Source organism: Eurytemora carolleeae, unplaced genomic scaffold (genome assembly GCF_000591075.1).
Source record: "Eurytemora carolleeae unplaced genomic scaffold, Eaff_2.0 scaffold285, whole genome shotgun sequence".
NCBI lineage: Eukaryota > Metazoa > Arthropoda > Copepoda > Calanoida > Temoridae > Eurytemora > Eurytemora carolleeae.
Genome location: NW_019396196.1, coordinates 285,019 through 300,700, shown reverse-complemented (window position 1 = coordinate 300,700; position 15,682 = coordinate 285,019). Strand labels below are relative to the sequence as shown.

At 31.8% G+C, this 15,682-nt stretch overlaps 2 protein-coding genes across 2 annotated transcripts; both read left to right on the top strand.

Annotated features, from left to right (window-relative positions):
* Nucleotides 1-3,315: 3,315 nt before the first annotated feature.
* Nucleotides 3,316-10,629, top strand: LOC111697869 (monocarboxylate transporter 3). The gene is made up of 11 exons (XM_023468005.1): nucleotides 3,316-3,420; nucleotides 3,945-4,044; nucleotides 4,389-4,495; nucleotides 4,593-4,709; nucleotides 4,751-4,757; nucleotides 4,950-5,033; nucleotides 8,514-8,632; nucleotides 9,565-9,673; nucleotides 9,771-9,862; nucleotides 10,203-10,323; nucleotides 10,517-10,629. Exons 1-11 carry the CDS (start codon nucleotides 3,355-3,357, stop codon nucleotides 10,627-10,629), a joined length of 1,035 nt encoding a protein of 344 aa, XP_023323773.1. The 5' UTR covers nucleotides 3,316-3,354.
* Nucleotides 10,425-15,458, top strand: LOC111697872 (monocarboxylate transporter 1). The gene is made up of 5 exons (XM_023468007.1): nucleotides 10,425-10,463; nucleotides 10,517-10,579; nucleotides 12,706-12,821; nucleotides 14,361-14,475; nucleotides 14,681-15,458. The coding sequence occupies exons 3-5, from the start codon at nucleotides 12,726-12,728 to the stop codon at nucleotides 14,791-14,793; spliced, it is 324 nt and encodes a 107-aa protein (XP_023323775.1). The 5' UTR covers nucleotides 10,425-10,463; nucleotides 10,517-10,579; nucleotides 12,706-12,725; the 3' UTR covers nucleotides 14,794-15,458.
* The last annotated feature ends 224 nt before the right edge of the window (nucleotides 15,459-15,682 follow it).

Sequence of the window (15,682 nt, the reverse complement as noted above, 5' to 3'; positions counted from 1 at the left end):
GACAGTAACGTAAACTGAATATACACTAGTGTGGGGGGGGGGAAACATGTAAAATGTTTAAAATTTTTTACTTTAAGGAGAAAATGCTATTTACCAGGGTCCCATGGCTCTTCCCCCTTTTCCTATTCACGCCATATAGGAGGGCTGATGACATTTTTCCATTGGTAAATTAGCAGTAAAGAAACTTAAAATAACATTTTTGTAAACATTTTTTTGGGGGCACCTTAAAACATAAAATGCCAAAAAGATTGACAAAGATTTTTATTATCAATTCCTTCTAAAAACATTTTAATGCATTTTTTTAATATTTTCTGTATTTTTGTTGTGCTGACTTTGATGCATATAATTATCAGAAGTAGAAAGAAAAAAATGGTTTGATTGAGAAAGTTTCTTTGTTCTGTTGTTATTTAAAACGCCGCTAATGAAATAATTCGTGATTTCTACTGAGTTCCCAATCAAACTATAAAGCAAATCGGTAAAGGGGTTCATGAGCTATGATCGGCGATTATTACTATGTAGATTGATGAGTTGGCCATCGAATGAATAAATTACTATAAAAAAAAGTCAATCATGAATAAAGAGTTGAATTGTAGAAATAAATTTATTCGGTTGTTTGAATACATAGATGAAAATGTATCTATTTAAAAAAAGGTTATATAACCTCTGTATGTCTTGATGTTTGTTTGTTTGTTTGTCCAATCATATCTCAGAAACCCCTTGACCGATTTGCCTCAAATTCGGATCAGAGAACTCTGGAGAACCACGGGGTTGGTCTTTGGTTGGTTTTGAGATTCTAAGTTGAATGGGTCAACTTTATCAGGGGAAAAATAGCTAAAACCGTAATTTAAGACCAAGTGTGGTTAAACGGCGGGAGTAACTACTGATAACCTTGGCAACGCCGGGTACTTCAGCGAGTGTATTAATAAACGATGAATGATTAAATTAATAAAAAACTAAAACTTGATTCAATAAACTCTTTGCTTTGTAAACGATCACCTTTTTAAATTTGATTTGTTCATGTTTTTAGCTGATTGAAAGGTGACATTTACAAACAATTTTGCAAATTTCAATTCATGAAACTGAGATGTCAAAATGTTTACATATTAGCTCTAAACCCTTGTCAACATATTTAAAGCAAAATATTATAAATTGTTTTTATAAGATGTATAATTACCCAACATTCTTTATTGCAATATTGACAGTTAAGGCGAGACTAGAGTTCTTTTAAAAACTTTAAAATTTAGTTTTTTTATTAGAATATTTTTAGTTCTCAGCATACTTGAAAAAAAAAGTTTGCAGGTGTTAGGAAAAACATGGAATTATGACTTTTTGATTTCCATACAGTGCAGTAGGCGATTATATCAATACAATATAAAGCAGACTTTCGATCCTAATTCTATTTAATATCAAGCTGTTAAACAACAAGGACATAAACTTAAACATAAAAGTCAATAAAAAAGCTTTTCTTGGATTACTTGTAAACTTATAATTCGAAAAAAGCTTGTTAAAATAAAAATTTAATAAAAAGTCGTCTTCATTGTATTGATATAAGTGCTGTATACAACACCTCAAAAGTTTTGAATTTCTAAAATATAACTTTGTTTTGAAAGCTACGAGGTCACAAAGTCATACCAGTAAAGTCGCTTCAACTGGACCGTCTCCTTCTGTATAGTTTTGTACTTAGAAATTTTGAATATCAAATTTAAAGTATGCCCCCCCCATCCCTTACCCCTCCATAAAAGTACAACCGGTCCCCCTTATCCCCAATTGTTCACGAGGTCGGAGAATGATTTTTAAAAAATGTGTTTATTAGAGAGCAAAGCTTTATTGCAGAGTAGAGGGTTGAAGTTAGTTAACATGATACACTGATACATGAGACATGCTGAATAACAGCCTTTAAACAAAATTAAAGGTTTTAAAATTTATTTTTATTTTTCACAACTATCGGATTCTAATCCTAAGGTCAAAGATATGAAAATAAAAAATTATTACAAAATAATGATAAAAAAAGATTAACATTTGAAATTATTTATTTCAAACTTACAACACAAAATATTACACTCAAAATTCAAAACACACTACGCCACTCAGAACATGCTATGCCATGACACTCAGAATATGCTATGAGACTCAGAACATGTTATGAGACTCAGAACATGCTATGAGACGATCAGAACATGCTATGACACTCAGGACATGCTATGAGACTCAGAACATGCTAATAGCATGTTAACGTTTTTAATTTTTTGAAAAACGATCGTTTCGTTATGAAAACGACGACGAAAAGTCGAAAAAGTTTGAAAATGATCGTTTTTTGAAAAATTTGATTTTTAAAAATGGTCGTTTTTAAAACGATCGGTTTGAAAAACGATCGTCATTAAAAATGATCGTTTTTCAAAACAATAGTTTTTATAAAAATCGTCGTTCCGTTAAAGATCGTTAATAACGACGACCCTTCTTTAACAATCGTTAACGACGACCCTTCGTTAACGACGAACCTTCGTTAACGACGAACCTTCGTTAACGATCGTTAACAAAGAGAGGAAACCGACCTGAATGGCATCTGTACTTATCATTGAGCAGTTTTTAAGAAAATATCAAGAAGTTTTAGTTCCCCCACAACTTTTTAACTTCATGTAAGACGACATTCAATAAAGTTGCATGTATTTTTTTCTTCAAAAACGATCGTTTTTCCAAAAACGACCGTTTTTATAAAGTTCGTCGATTCGTTAACGATCGTTAACGACAACCCTTCGTTAACGATCGTTAACATGATTGTCAATAAATTGTTTTTTTCAAAAACGATCGTTTTTTTCAAAAGCGATCGTCTTAAAAAAAACAATCGTATAAAAAACGGTTGCAAATCGTTTTTTAAGAACGATCGTTTACAAAAACGATCGGTATTTGTTTTCTAAAAGTTCAAAACGAGTGGGTCGTTTTATAAAAGGATCGTTTTTTCCCAAAAACGAAACGATCGTTTTTGAAAACGATTGAAAAACGAAACAGAAAACGATCGTTTTCAAAAACGATTAACAACCCTACATGCTATGACACTCAGAACATGTCATAAGACTCAGAACATGCTATGACACTCAAAGCATGCTATGACACTCAGAACATGCTTTCACACTCAGAACATGCTATGACATTCAGAAAATACTATGACACTCAGAGCATGCTATGACACTCAAAACATGCTATTGAACTCAAAATATGCTATGACACTTATTGCTTTTATTATCTTATTATAGTTCCTTAATCAATTCAAATTAGAATGAAAAATTAGGATAAATATTTATTTTTACTTACACAATTTAACTAAATTCAAATTTTCAGAATTGAATAAGATTAAAAATGGGTCAAGGTGGACAGGAAGCGAAAGAACAGGAAGCAGATGTAGCCGCTGAAAACATGCAGAAGGTAATTTAAATAAAAAGGCCCATACAAATTGAAGACGACTGCTGTCAATTATTTATGGCACTATTTTATTAAAAATGCTTTTTTATCTTATGTTCTGAACAATGAATAACTCTTTTTTCTGATTCAAATGAAAATGTTATATTTAAAATAAAATCAAAAATCGTTATTAAATTTAAACTTTGTATATTTTGAGAGCATGAGATTAAAAAAACAGAACAAGATAACTAATGATTTAGTTAATTTTTTAGTTTTGAACTTTCAAGTTATAATATTCAACAGTTTAATAGTCGACTTATTGCAGTATTCGACGTTTTTTCGATATTTTTTAGCAATCGACGTTTCGATAATCGACGTTTTGTATCCACTCCAACGTTACAAGTTGAAAACATTGAACGAAAAGGATCGAAATCTTTAGTTATACGTAATCCGATTGTTTGCACTTTAAAGTCCGTTTGAAACTCTTTTTGCAACTCTTTTTTTCGACTTTTTAAACGAAAACTGTTAAAGAGTGAATTTATTTCTAGGCAGAAGATGTAAAGTTGGTTGTTAAAAAATCCAAGATGGAGGATCCCGGGGCCCCGCCACCCCCACCAGATGGCGGCTGGGGGTGGGTCGTCGTTGCAGGTAAGTTCAAATCAATTAATCACATAATCCAATATTTTATTATTCACACTGCAAATCAGAAATTATATTGTGTTACACCTATCGATAATGGCCAAAATACAAATGGCCGATTGAAACCTCTAAAATTATTGACTTGATCTCACAAAACTTTGATTGTAAACGCAATTTCAAAAAACTTAAGAGAATTGTATAAACTTCATAGTACATACGGTTATGATGAATTATCATTTTGATTGCCACAAAATTTTTTTTCACTGAGACAGACAAATTAAAGACTTTCTTTTTGCAGTGAACTGTAAGACGTTTGACCTAATTAACTGAAATAATAAAAATTTTGTTTTCAGCGAGTTTTCTTTGTAACATGGTTTTGGACGGTATAGCGTACAGTTTTGGAATCCTCCTAACTCCTCTCATGCTACATTTTGGAGAGGGCAAAGGACTTGTTTCATTGGTAAGTTACACAAATTATATTTATTCTTAAAAATAAAAATTAACTATTTTTCTTTCTTTTAAATCTGTTTTTTATTTCATTTTTATATTTACTAAAGGTTGGAAGCGTACTGGCTGGTGTTATAATGTTGGTTGGGCCAGTTGCTTCATTTCTAGTAAATAAATATGGTCCAAGGTTAGTCCCTTTCCAAACACCAAACACAAATACTTGTTCTTGACTGGAGACGTAATCTAAAGTGACCCTCCAATTGTAGAGATGGCAAGTTCGATTCAAATTTATGAACCTTTGAACCTTTGTACCTTTGTCTGATTTTTGTTGCTTGTGCTTTGCGCATTTATGTTTCTGAAACAATGCAGGAAATTAACTTAAATAAAACTTTTTCAGTTTACACCGAAATTTTTCTCTTTAAATATCAGTTTTTTGTTAATTGATTATTGTTAATGTTTTTTTTTAGGAGGGTTTGGTTTGGGCATGATGTATGTCCCGGCAGTGGTGGCTGTAGGATACTGGTTTGAGAAAAGACGATCTTTAGTTACAGGTGAACAATGCGGGAGAATTCTTTTTTTTAAAATCAATCGGAAAATATAGAATTTTGCAGTTTAAAAGAAACGAAAAAATAAAAAATTAATAAAACATAATTTTTTAATAAGTTTAAGCTGTTAATGATCGAACTTAAAATATTGTTTTTTTTTGTACATGAAAATAATAAAAGATACATAAAAGGCTCTTTTTTAAATGCAGGGTTGGTTAATCCCCCCCCCCCCCTTCTGCCAGGCCCCCTGAAATACCAATAAAAGAATTGAGTCTTTGTCATAAACTCTGATTTTTAAATCCCTGTATCTTTGCAACCCAATGTTGTAGACCTCTAACATTTCAAACTATATATTCTGTTAGATCAAATAAACTTAGTTTGTAATATCTATGGCTTACACCATCCGCTTGGAATGATATAGGGATTCGAAAATTTGACTTTGTGGCAAAGACTCAATTCTGTTAAGTCGCATTATAAATTAAGAGTGGGGGTGTCAGAACTGTGTATATTCAATATGTTGGGGCAAATACCATATCTTGAAGTCATCTGCAGGGACTTGAAGATTAAATATATTTCTTTGAATTAGTTTTCATCTTGATAAATTTCAATTCCAGGGATGCCTGCAGATTTATTTAAATCATGACTCTTAAAAAATATTTCAAGAAAAGAAATAAAAGTTTTTAATATTTTGTAAAAGCTTTTTCATGGACTTGAGAGTTATGCTTAAAAATTTAAAACTTTTCAAAAAGTTATTCCTATATCTTTGCAACCCGATGTCATAGATCTTTGATATTTTAAACTATGAATTCTGTCAGATTAAAAAATCTAAGTTTGAAATATCATCAGGTTACAAATATACAGGGAATAGAAAGTTTGAGTTTGTGGCAAACATTCAATTCTTTTGCAGTATAAGAAGGGGATACTATTGTTGAGGGACATGGGGAGGGGGGGGAGGGGTGCTACACCCCTGCTTGATTCATATCAACATTATTATTATTTTTTATTATTATTTTTTCTTAAAATGTTAACCTTGACATTTTTATTGCTTCTTATCAAAAAATGAGTTTACAAATTTAATCATTTGGAACGAAAGTGTTTATATTTTAGTAGACAATTTTAATAATAATTGATGACTTAGGCTTCTCTGATAATCAACACTTCAACAAGCTCTTTAAAAATGCAATTTTCATGATGTACTTAGAATGTAAAATGTAAAAGTACTTTATTGAATATTGATAATTCAGAAAATCACCTCATAAAGGGACTGGAGAGGGTACTTTCATGTGACCCTATATTAAAAAAAAGACTTTTTCGATTCTCAACGTTACCTAAGTTACAATGAGGAAGATTGGCTGTTTTTGTAACTAAAAAGTGTTAAATTTTGTCAATTTCCTTTATCGTTTTACGCTATAAATCTCTAACTCCCTTTTATAGAGAAATTAACCATATTTGAAAATAATTAATTTTAATTGTATCATTGACCGTTAAAAGTACATCTGATGAGATCCTTTTATAAACTTAATCAGGCGCGCTGACGTCTCCTCTAACCAAAATAAACCTTCTATTTTCATTATGTGATTTAAATCTAAAACAGTGATACACTTCTGGACAGTTCTTGGGCTCTAATTTAATAATCGGCAAAAGAAACGCAAAGGAATTGAGTCTTTGGAACAAAATCAAATATTTAAACCCCTATATCTTTAGAACTCAATGTTGTAAACCTTTGATATTTCAAACTCAGATTATTTGATCTAACAGAATTCATAGTTTGAAATATCTAAGGTCTGCAACATTTGCTTCCAGAGATATAGTTGGAGAAAATCAGAGTTTGTGGCAAAGACTCAATTCCTTTGCAAAAGTCCAAATATTTAATGCGAAATCCATGGTTATTTAGCAAAGGGTTAACGTTTTTTAGTTGAAATATTCTCTAATAGTTTTATTATGACAAGTGTGTTGAAGTATGAAATTGATTTGCATCTAAGCAAACATAAGATTGATTGAGAAAAGTATATACATAATTTATACAAAAATACGTAAAACAAAAATGTTGACACATAACGAGATATAGGGAGTGTAAGCGTAATTTCCAACAAGGTTATATTATATAGAGTGATGATGTACGCTAATCCTTTACAAATCGAACAGCCCATGTACTTCACTTCCAAAGGTCTATCTGTATATTACAGTACTCGGGGGTGATTTCTGAAAATATTTAGATTGAGAATTTGTTTTCCATTTAACTATTAAAATCCATTACACCATTCTCGTGTGCAGGATTCCATTTTCACAGGAAGACGTACATTTACAGTCTTTTACAGAGCAATATTTCATCGTTAATAAACTGTTCTGAGAAAACTGAGTAAAATTAAGATACAAAATCTCCCCAAACACTTGTACTCCGAAAGCGTACTGTATATTTGATGTTTGTACAGTATGAATAGGCCATAATCTCTTAACATCCTTCATCAGTAAACTATCTCAAGTGTACATTCAGGCATAAACACACGGAGAGGTAGCTAAGATCCAGGCACCCTGGTAATTCAAGTGACCCTCCATGCAAAAAGATGGCAAAGCCCGATCAACAACGGTATACTTAAAAGCTTTGTCTGATCAAGGAAAGGATGAATTACATATTTTTAAACTAAAACACTGATTATTTTTATTTGTGGTTTCTCTACAAAAGTAACTTGTGCATTTCTACGCAGGAAAACATTTAGGAATTATCAGAATTGAACACTTTTAAACCCAGAAAAACGAGATTATCTATTATTCATCAGATAAAGGTTTTAAGAGTACCCTTGTGAATCGTGCATTGCCAAATTTGCATAGAGTTTTTGAAATTTTTTTTTTAAACAGATGCTTTGCTCAAAATAAACAACTTCTCTTTAAACTTCAAATTGTTCACAGAAAAATTACAACACAGATGATGAAAAAAGAATTTGCTTTATTTTTGTATATTTCTGAAAAAGTGGTCCATAAAGTTCTGAAAAAATATTTATCAATGAGAAAAGGTCTACTACATTATATAATACTACAATACTTGAAAAATCAAGAGCTCATATACTAGCTGAAGGGCCCTGCGTTGCCCGTGGAAAAAAATAAAAATTTGAAAAAAAAATTATAAAAATTTATGGAAGTATTATTTTGTCCTGCTGCTTGAATGAGCTCTAAGTATGTGAAGGACTGATTTTAATTATTTTTATCAGATTTCAGAGGAAATTGTCCTGTTCCAGTTTCTGGATCTAGTTCCCAGAATTTTGCATGTTTAACACATTTCCTCCATATTTGCTTAAATTTGGCAAAATTAAAGTTTTTGCTAAATTAAGTTGTTTTGCAAAAATTCTTTTCTGCTGTCTTCAAGTTCTAAAGCTTTATTGTTTCCGACAAAATAAATATTAAATTTCAATTTAAATCCTTTTATTCACACTTTTCAAACATATGTTGATCTATCTATCTATCTATCTATCTATCTATCTATCTATCTAGGTATTTCTACCTGTGGATCAGGAGCTGGAACTATCGTCTTTGCTCCTCTCGTAACAGCGCTAGAAGGAAGTTTTGGTTGGACGGGATGCAACAGGATACTAGCTGGGCTTTGCCTTATGGTAATTAGTTTGTTTCACAGACACAAGATGTCTCTGTCTAACAATTCGGATATTCCACTAAATTGATACAAGCAAGGCTCTGTCTTATGCTAATATGTTCAATTTAACAAGATGTCTCTATAATTAAACAATATGGATATTCCAATATCGCTTTAACTAAAGGCGAATCTCATTTTTCACAACGAAAGGGGGTATAGGCTTAATGCGATAAAAAAGCGCTTTTGATCGCTACGAATCTTACTTCTATCTGTTGCGTCTATAAGGAGAAAATTGTTAAAAACGACTAATACCGAAGAACACAGCGTCCATACAAATTCGGAAAAATGCAACATTCAACTTAGACTGTAAACAAATCAATTTAATTTCAAACAAATCATTCAGATATTACAAACAGTAGTCATCGATTATTTTTCGACGCATTCGTATATAGTTAATATTTCATATTTGGCTTGAAGCTACTTTGATCTTGTCAGGCTACATTTCGTAGGTTTATGTGTAGACAAAAAAAAACTTATTTAAAAAGCTAATCAAATATTAGTGTCAAATGGCCAATATTAACAAAAACACAATTTAATCAATATATATTATGAGATTCACTTCAAACCATTCTTTTCATATTTCTTTATAAATACAATGCAATGCAAAAGGTAAAAATGTTACGTGCGCATGCAGCGAAGAATTACACGACAGAGAGATGCGCCTGTTCTAGCTCCGCAGCTCTCGTCCCCCTTTCCTGTCCTAGCCGCAGTGTTTGGCCTAGATAGTGTCTGAACCCAGCCTAACCCTAAGTTATATACTAATCTCTTTTTTCTTGTATTTCAACGCGGCAAGTGTGCGTAACTACATAGGGCAACTGCCCAAAGTAGGTTGTTTAGTTTGGATAGGTCCGCCTAAAATCTGTAAATTTTTATTTGTTAATAAATGTTGTTTAGTGTGTTTTGTTTGGAGCAACAATGAAACCTGTTCCACGTAAACCTGCGGATGAAGAGGATGATGATTCTATCACAGAACTCAAGAAGGAAAACAAAATGAAGGAACTTGGTAAGAAATGTCGTCTTTGACTTAAATACCTTTTTCATTTCGTCTTTGATTTGTGGAAGTTACCAAATGTCGTCTTACATATAATACATTTTCTAAGGACCGTATGCAGAGGAAGAAATTGCTTTCATGGATGGAAATAACGAGACTAAGGTACTGGCGGAACCAGTAGAGGCAGTTGTACAAACACAGGTTGGAAACATTGACCTAAAGTTGCACCTCTATCTTTTTAGGGTCTTTATAGATACAGGGTACCCACAAAAAGATGAGACTTTAGTTATGTATGAAATTTATTTTGTTATATAATTTTTTCGATATCTTTGCCAGATCATTTGAGATACCCTGTAAAAACTTAATCAAGCATCATAAAGTACAACCTTAAGATTGTTATTGTTATTAGAGTTCTAAGCCGTATGTAACAAGCAGATTTAATATAAAGCTAATAATAATATTATCTCAATATCAATTAATGGCGCCTTCGAGCATACAAATAGATATCTGGATAGATACTATGTATTATAATTCATTTCAGTCTAAACCTAAAAGTGGAATAAAGACCCTGATGACCAATCCTGCTTTCATGATGATTATGGTAGCAAACCTGCCCGCGGTCATGGGGCTATACATTCCTTACATGTTCCTTCCATCAGTAAGTTAATATCATAATGATGATGATAATAATAATAATAATAATAATAATAATAATAATAATAATATCTCAGGTAAATAAAGAGACTGCTCCCTAGTTTAATACTGGCTGCTCCCTAGTTTAATACTGGCAGGGGTATCTCAGGTAAATAAAGAGACTGATTTTACAAAATATGTTCTAAAATTTAATTTATACAGGCGCAGTAACTGATCACCCGAAGATAGATGCTCTCCTTGTAACTTGCTTTGCTCTCTTCTTTGGTAAGGAATGGGACAGTTGTTACTGTCAGATCCATAAACATGTGGAATAGGAATACGACATTTCAGCAATAATTTGAATTATTATGAATTATATGATGTTTTTGCCATTAGCTTGAGAATTAATTTATTAAGTGAAATTGAACTTTTTAAAATCACAAGTTCATGTCTAACGACTTTAAATACTTTTAGATTAGATATTTATTTTTTTTTTTTTGGGGGGGGGGCAGCGGTCCAAAACAGGGATAACTTAATAAGTGTCTTCCAAGGTCTTCCAACAAAACAATAATAAATATGAAAATACAATTAAAAGTTAGAATTATAGTTAGAATCTGGTCCACTTAAAGGTTTCTACTCTTTGAATTATTATAGCTCATGTCTAGGATTATGATTTAAAACATAAAATTCAATCTAGCATTACATTTGCTTTAATTTGACGTGTGGGTGACTGGGTGCAGTTTATATTTAGTTCTAGACCCATCAATTTTAGATAAATATAACTTTATTAACTATTCGATGTGTATATTGTTTCAGTTTGAAAATGCGCGAAAGAAATTTATGAAAATCCACGAAAACCAACTAAAATAAGCATTTGCTTATCTAGTTAGAGAAGATTCCGCTAGGGATCACTACAGTCAAGTTATAAATCTAATAAATTCTCCGTTCTTTGTTTGTTTATACGGGAATGCATTTTAATGGATTATTTTATATTTCCTTGGTGTATTTGAGATCAAATAATTTAAATTAGTTAATTAAAAATTTATGAAAACAATTTGTTTATATTTTCTATGCTTAAATATTGATGAGTTCCACCAGCACGGTGAGCGAGATTTTGCAGTAGTAGAAGAAGGCTTACTTTTTGGGATCCCAAAGGGATCAATAAGTATTATTATCATTATGATTATTGTTTCAATTTGCCCATGTTCGTTTTGTCTGTTATAAACTATTAAAATGACCATCAAAAAAACATTATTTTAAGTAACCTTCCATTCATAAATGCCATGTCTGATTCACAACGGTGCTCTGTAAACCTTTGTCTGATTATTAATGAATAAGATATCCTTCCCCGATCCCCCTCCCATAATTCTTCAACTTTGTCTCTTTGCCTCAGTTTATTTCTCTGTACAATTTGAAAATCATCAGGACTCCGGGTTATCTCAATGAAGCAAATTTAGATCCATACAATTCTGTTAATAAATTCTTTGTTTAAAGAGGGAGTGTTCGCAATTTTCTGAATTTGTATGGGCGCTAATTTATTCGGAATGAGACGTCTTTAACAAGTTTCTCCTTATAGACGCAACAGATAGAAGTAAGATTAGTAGCGATCAAAAGCGCTTTTTTATCGCATTAAGCCTATACCTCCTAATTTTTGCGAACACTCCCTTTAATATCGATACGCGTGAGCTCTCATACTGCGCCGTATTCTATTTTCGGATCCCGAAGCCGAAGGGATTAGTAAATAATTAAGCCTTCATCTATCTGCTGAAATGACCTACATCATGTAAAATCTGAGGTGGAAGGGGAAATGAGGTCGCCCCTTCAAGGATTTGACCAGGAACATTATGTTAGTTCCACGTAATACCGACATTTTCAGGTCTCGTTAGTTCCACGTGATACTGACATGTTTAGGTCTCGTTAGTTCCACAAGATACCGACATTTTCAGGCCTCGTTAGTTCCACGTGATACCGACATATTCAGGTCTCGTTAGTTCCACAAAATACCGACATTTTCAGGTCTCGTTAGTTCCGCGTAATACAGACATGTTCAGGTCTCGTTAGTCCCATGTGATACCGACATGTTCAGGTCTGATTAGTTCCACATGATACCGACATGTTAATGTCTCGTTAGTTCCACAAGATACCGACATGTTCAGGTCTCGTTAGTTCCACGTAATACCGACATTTTCAGGTCTCGTTAGTTCCACATGATACCGTCATGTTCTGGTCTCGTTAGTTCCACAAGATATCGACATGTTCAGGTCTCGTTAGTTCCACTTAATGCAGACATGTTCAGGTCTCGTTAGTTCCGCGTAATACCGACATGTTTAGGTCTCGTTAGTTCCACGTAATACTGACATGTTCAGGTCTCGTTAGTTCCGCGTGATTATATAACTATGCTTGATATTCAGGAGCCCTGTGCCCCTTCTTCATGGACTTGAGCGGTTCCTTTGTATCCTACATCATCGTCTCCATCATGTTCGGGTTGTCTCTCTCCGCCTGGCCGGCTGTAACTTCATCAATGCTGGTAAGTTTATCTTAACGAGACAGGGGTATATTTACTTTCTAAAATAAATAAAATCAGCACTATAACCCCCCCCCCACATACAGTTCTATAATATTTTATTTTGGACAATAAATCATGTTTTTGAAAAAAGTCGCAATTTTTTATTTTTCCCAATTCACTTTGGGATAATTCTTGAAAATAATAATACATTTTCACAAAATAACCGAAGATATAATTAAAGATAGTGTCTGCACTAGACATATGATAGTTGAGTTGAAACTTAATTAATTAGTTGTTTAGGCACAGGTTGAAAAACTAAAAATTTACTTTTATTCTCGAAATTAAGTATTCATAATTAAGTTTTTGGTTTCTGTATAATTTCTCATTTTTTACATTTTCCGTAGTTTTCTGGAATTTTTATGGAAATGACGACGTTAGAATTTGAAGAAATCTGCGAACAAATTCATAAAAAATAAGAAATTCAATATAATTGATTCTAACATTGCTTTATTGACAAATTTATATTACAAAATATGTTCCTAAACATCTAATTAGTTTACTGTAGCATTATTGTTACATAATTGTTGTCGTTATTGAATAATAAAAAAAACTGATTCTCAAAACCATCCTTTCAAAATGAACAAATCAAGGATTTTAAAGAATGAATTTGTGCCATCGCTAGCAAACATAAACCGTAAAAACGTCTCAAAGGTCTCAAATCATTCCTAAAACATTTCTCTACAATACTGCATTCTCAGCTAACTACCATGTCTAGCCAGACACTCTCTTTAAGAGAATACAAAATACATTTGAATTCTAAATGCAATCACATTTGCAAGAAATAATGAAAAAAAATAAGTATTAATCTCATTGACCTACTTTATTAGGGTTGACCTACTGCTGACCCCTATTCTTATTCTTTTATCTAACTATTTGACTTGACCTTTTTGGTTATATAGGTTGACCTTTTTGGTTATATAGGTTGACCTTTTGGTTATATAGGTTGACCTTCTTGGTTATATAAGTTGACCTCCTTGGTTATTTAGGTTGACCTTTTTGGTTATATAGGTTGACCTTCTTGGTTATATAAGTTGACCTCCTTGGTTATATAGGTTGACCTTCTTGATTATATAGGTTGACCTCATTGGTTATATAGGTTGACCTTTTTGGTTATATAAGTTGACCTCATTTATTATATAATTTGACCTCCTTGGTTAAATAGGTTGACCTTCTTGGTTATTTGGTTATTTAAGTTGATCTCCTTGATTATATAAGTTGACCTCCTTAGTTATATAGGTTGACCTCCTTGGTTATATAGGTTGACCTTCTTGGTTATATAAGTTGACCTCCTTGGTTATATAGGTTGACCTTCTTGATTATATAGGTTGACCTTCTTGGTTCTATAGGTTGACCTTCTTGATTATATAGGTTGACCTTCTTGGTTATATAAGTTGACCTCATTGGTTATATTAGTTGACCTTCTTAGTTATACAGGCAGACCTTCTTGGTAATATAAGTTGACCTCATTGGTTATATAGGCTGCCCTTCTTGGTTATATAGGTTGACCTCCTTGGGTTGGAACTACTCACAACCGCCTTCGGTGTTTTGACCTGTATTCGAGGTCTGGCGGCATTCCTTGGACCTCCAGTTGGAGGTTTCGTCATTGACCTCTCAGGTTGGTTATATATTCATTTATTCATTTATTCATTTATTCATTTATTTATTTATTCATTTATTCATTTATTCATTTATTCATTTATTCATTTATTCATTTATTCATTTATTCATTTATTTATTTATTTATTTATTCATTTATTCATTTATTCATTGATTCATTTATTCATTTATTCATTTATTCATTTATTCATTTATTTTTTCAGGAGGTGATTATAGTTACGCATTCTGGATTTCATCTTCTCTTCTTGGCATATCTTGCGTACTTCATTTTGTTGCGTACGCAATTAAAAGACGTAGCAGCCAGAGAGTAAAGTAAAACAAAAAGTGTTTTATAATTATGCTGAAAATATCTAAAACCATTGAAAACATCAAACAAAACTGAGTTTCGATAACCTGTTAAACTCGAATCTGTTGCCAGGGCTGGAAACTTTTAAATGCTGTTATTACAAGAAGATTAATTGATCTTTAAGCGTCAATTTAAAAGTTTTTAGCTTTATTAAAATATCTCTAACCGCGTTATTTACATTTACCACACGTTGTTGTATTTTGTTTATTTTATTATTTAGCTAAAAAAAACTAATTATGTTTTTTATTTTATCAATAATATGCTTCTAATAAAAACCCGGTATTTAAACCATATATCTACATTAAAATATTGACGAGTGATAAGGTGAAAAAGAACCTAGATTTAGAATTAAAAATAAATTTTTAAAGAATATCAAACAAACTTTAAAGTCAAAAGAACTATTATATGTTTTAAAAACAATTGGAGATTATAAAAAAAATGATGAAGCGTATTGTTTTAAATTCATAAAAAATGGCAGTGAACTGTGAAATTCATGACAAAGCTGAAGTTTAAAAATAAATATATAAATATTAAAATGACCCTGTGTATATACAGATTGTATAAGTAATATGTATTATTTGTATTTTTTCTAAATGTGTTTATACATAAATTGTTAATAAAAGTTTTTGATATAAGCTAACTTTTTAAATATTAATGTCCGACGTTGTCCTTAAATATACAAAATTATCATCAAACAGCCGTTTGATCAGCTATAGCGACTCAAGCAAGCTTATATATGAATAAATGAGCGAAGAGCCATATTATATTGAAGACATTTCATAATCTGTAAAATATAAATGCTATTTATAGGAGAATTTTTGGGAATCTATTTAAAACTTAAATAAAACTTCTAAGCAGT

Excerpts from the sequence above, each read along its gene's own strand:
- LOC111697869 (XM_023468005.1), top strand. The coding sequence starts at position 3,355 with ATGGGTCAAGGTGGACAGGAAGCGAAAGAACAGGAAGCAGATGTAGCC. Across the intron at positions 4,496-4,592 it reads GCAAAGGACTTGTTTCATTG|GTTGGAAGCGTACTGGCTGG; the intron begins GTAAGTTACACA and ends TATTTACTAAAG. Across the intron at positions 8,633-9,564 it reads TAGCTGGGCTTTGCCTTATG|TGTGTTTTGTTTGGAGCAAC; the intron begins GTAATTAGTTTG and ends AATGTTGTTTAG.
- LOC111697872 (XM_023468007.1), top strand. The coding sequence starts at position 12,726 with ATGGACTTGAGCGGTTCCTTTGTATCCTACATCATCGTCTCCATCATG. Across the intron at positions 12,822-14,360 it reads CTGTAACTTCATCAATGCTG|GTTGACCTCCTTGGGTTGGA; the intron begins GTAAGTTTATCT and ends TTGGTTATATAG. Across the intron at positions 14,476-14,680 it reads TTTCGTCATTGACCTCTCAG|GAGGTGATTATAGTTACGCA; the intron begins GTTGGTTATATA and ends TTATTTTTTCAG.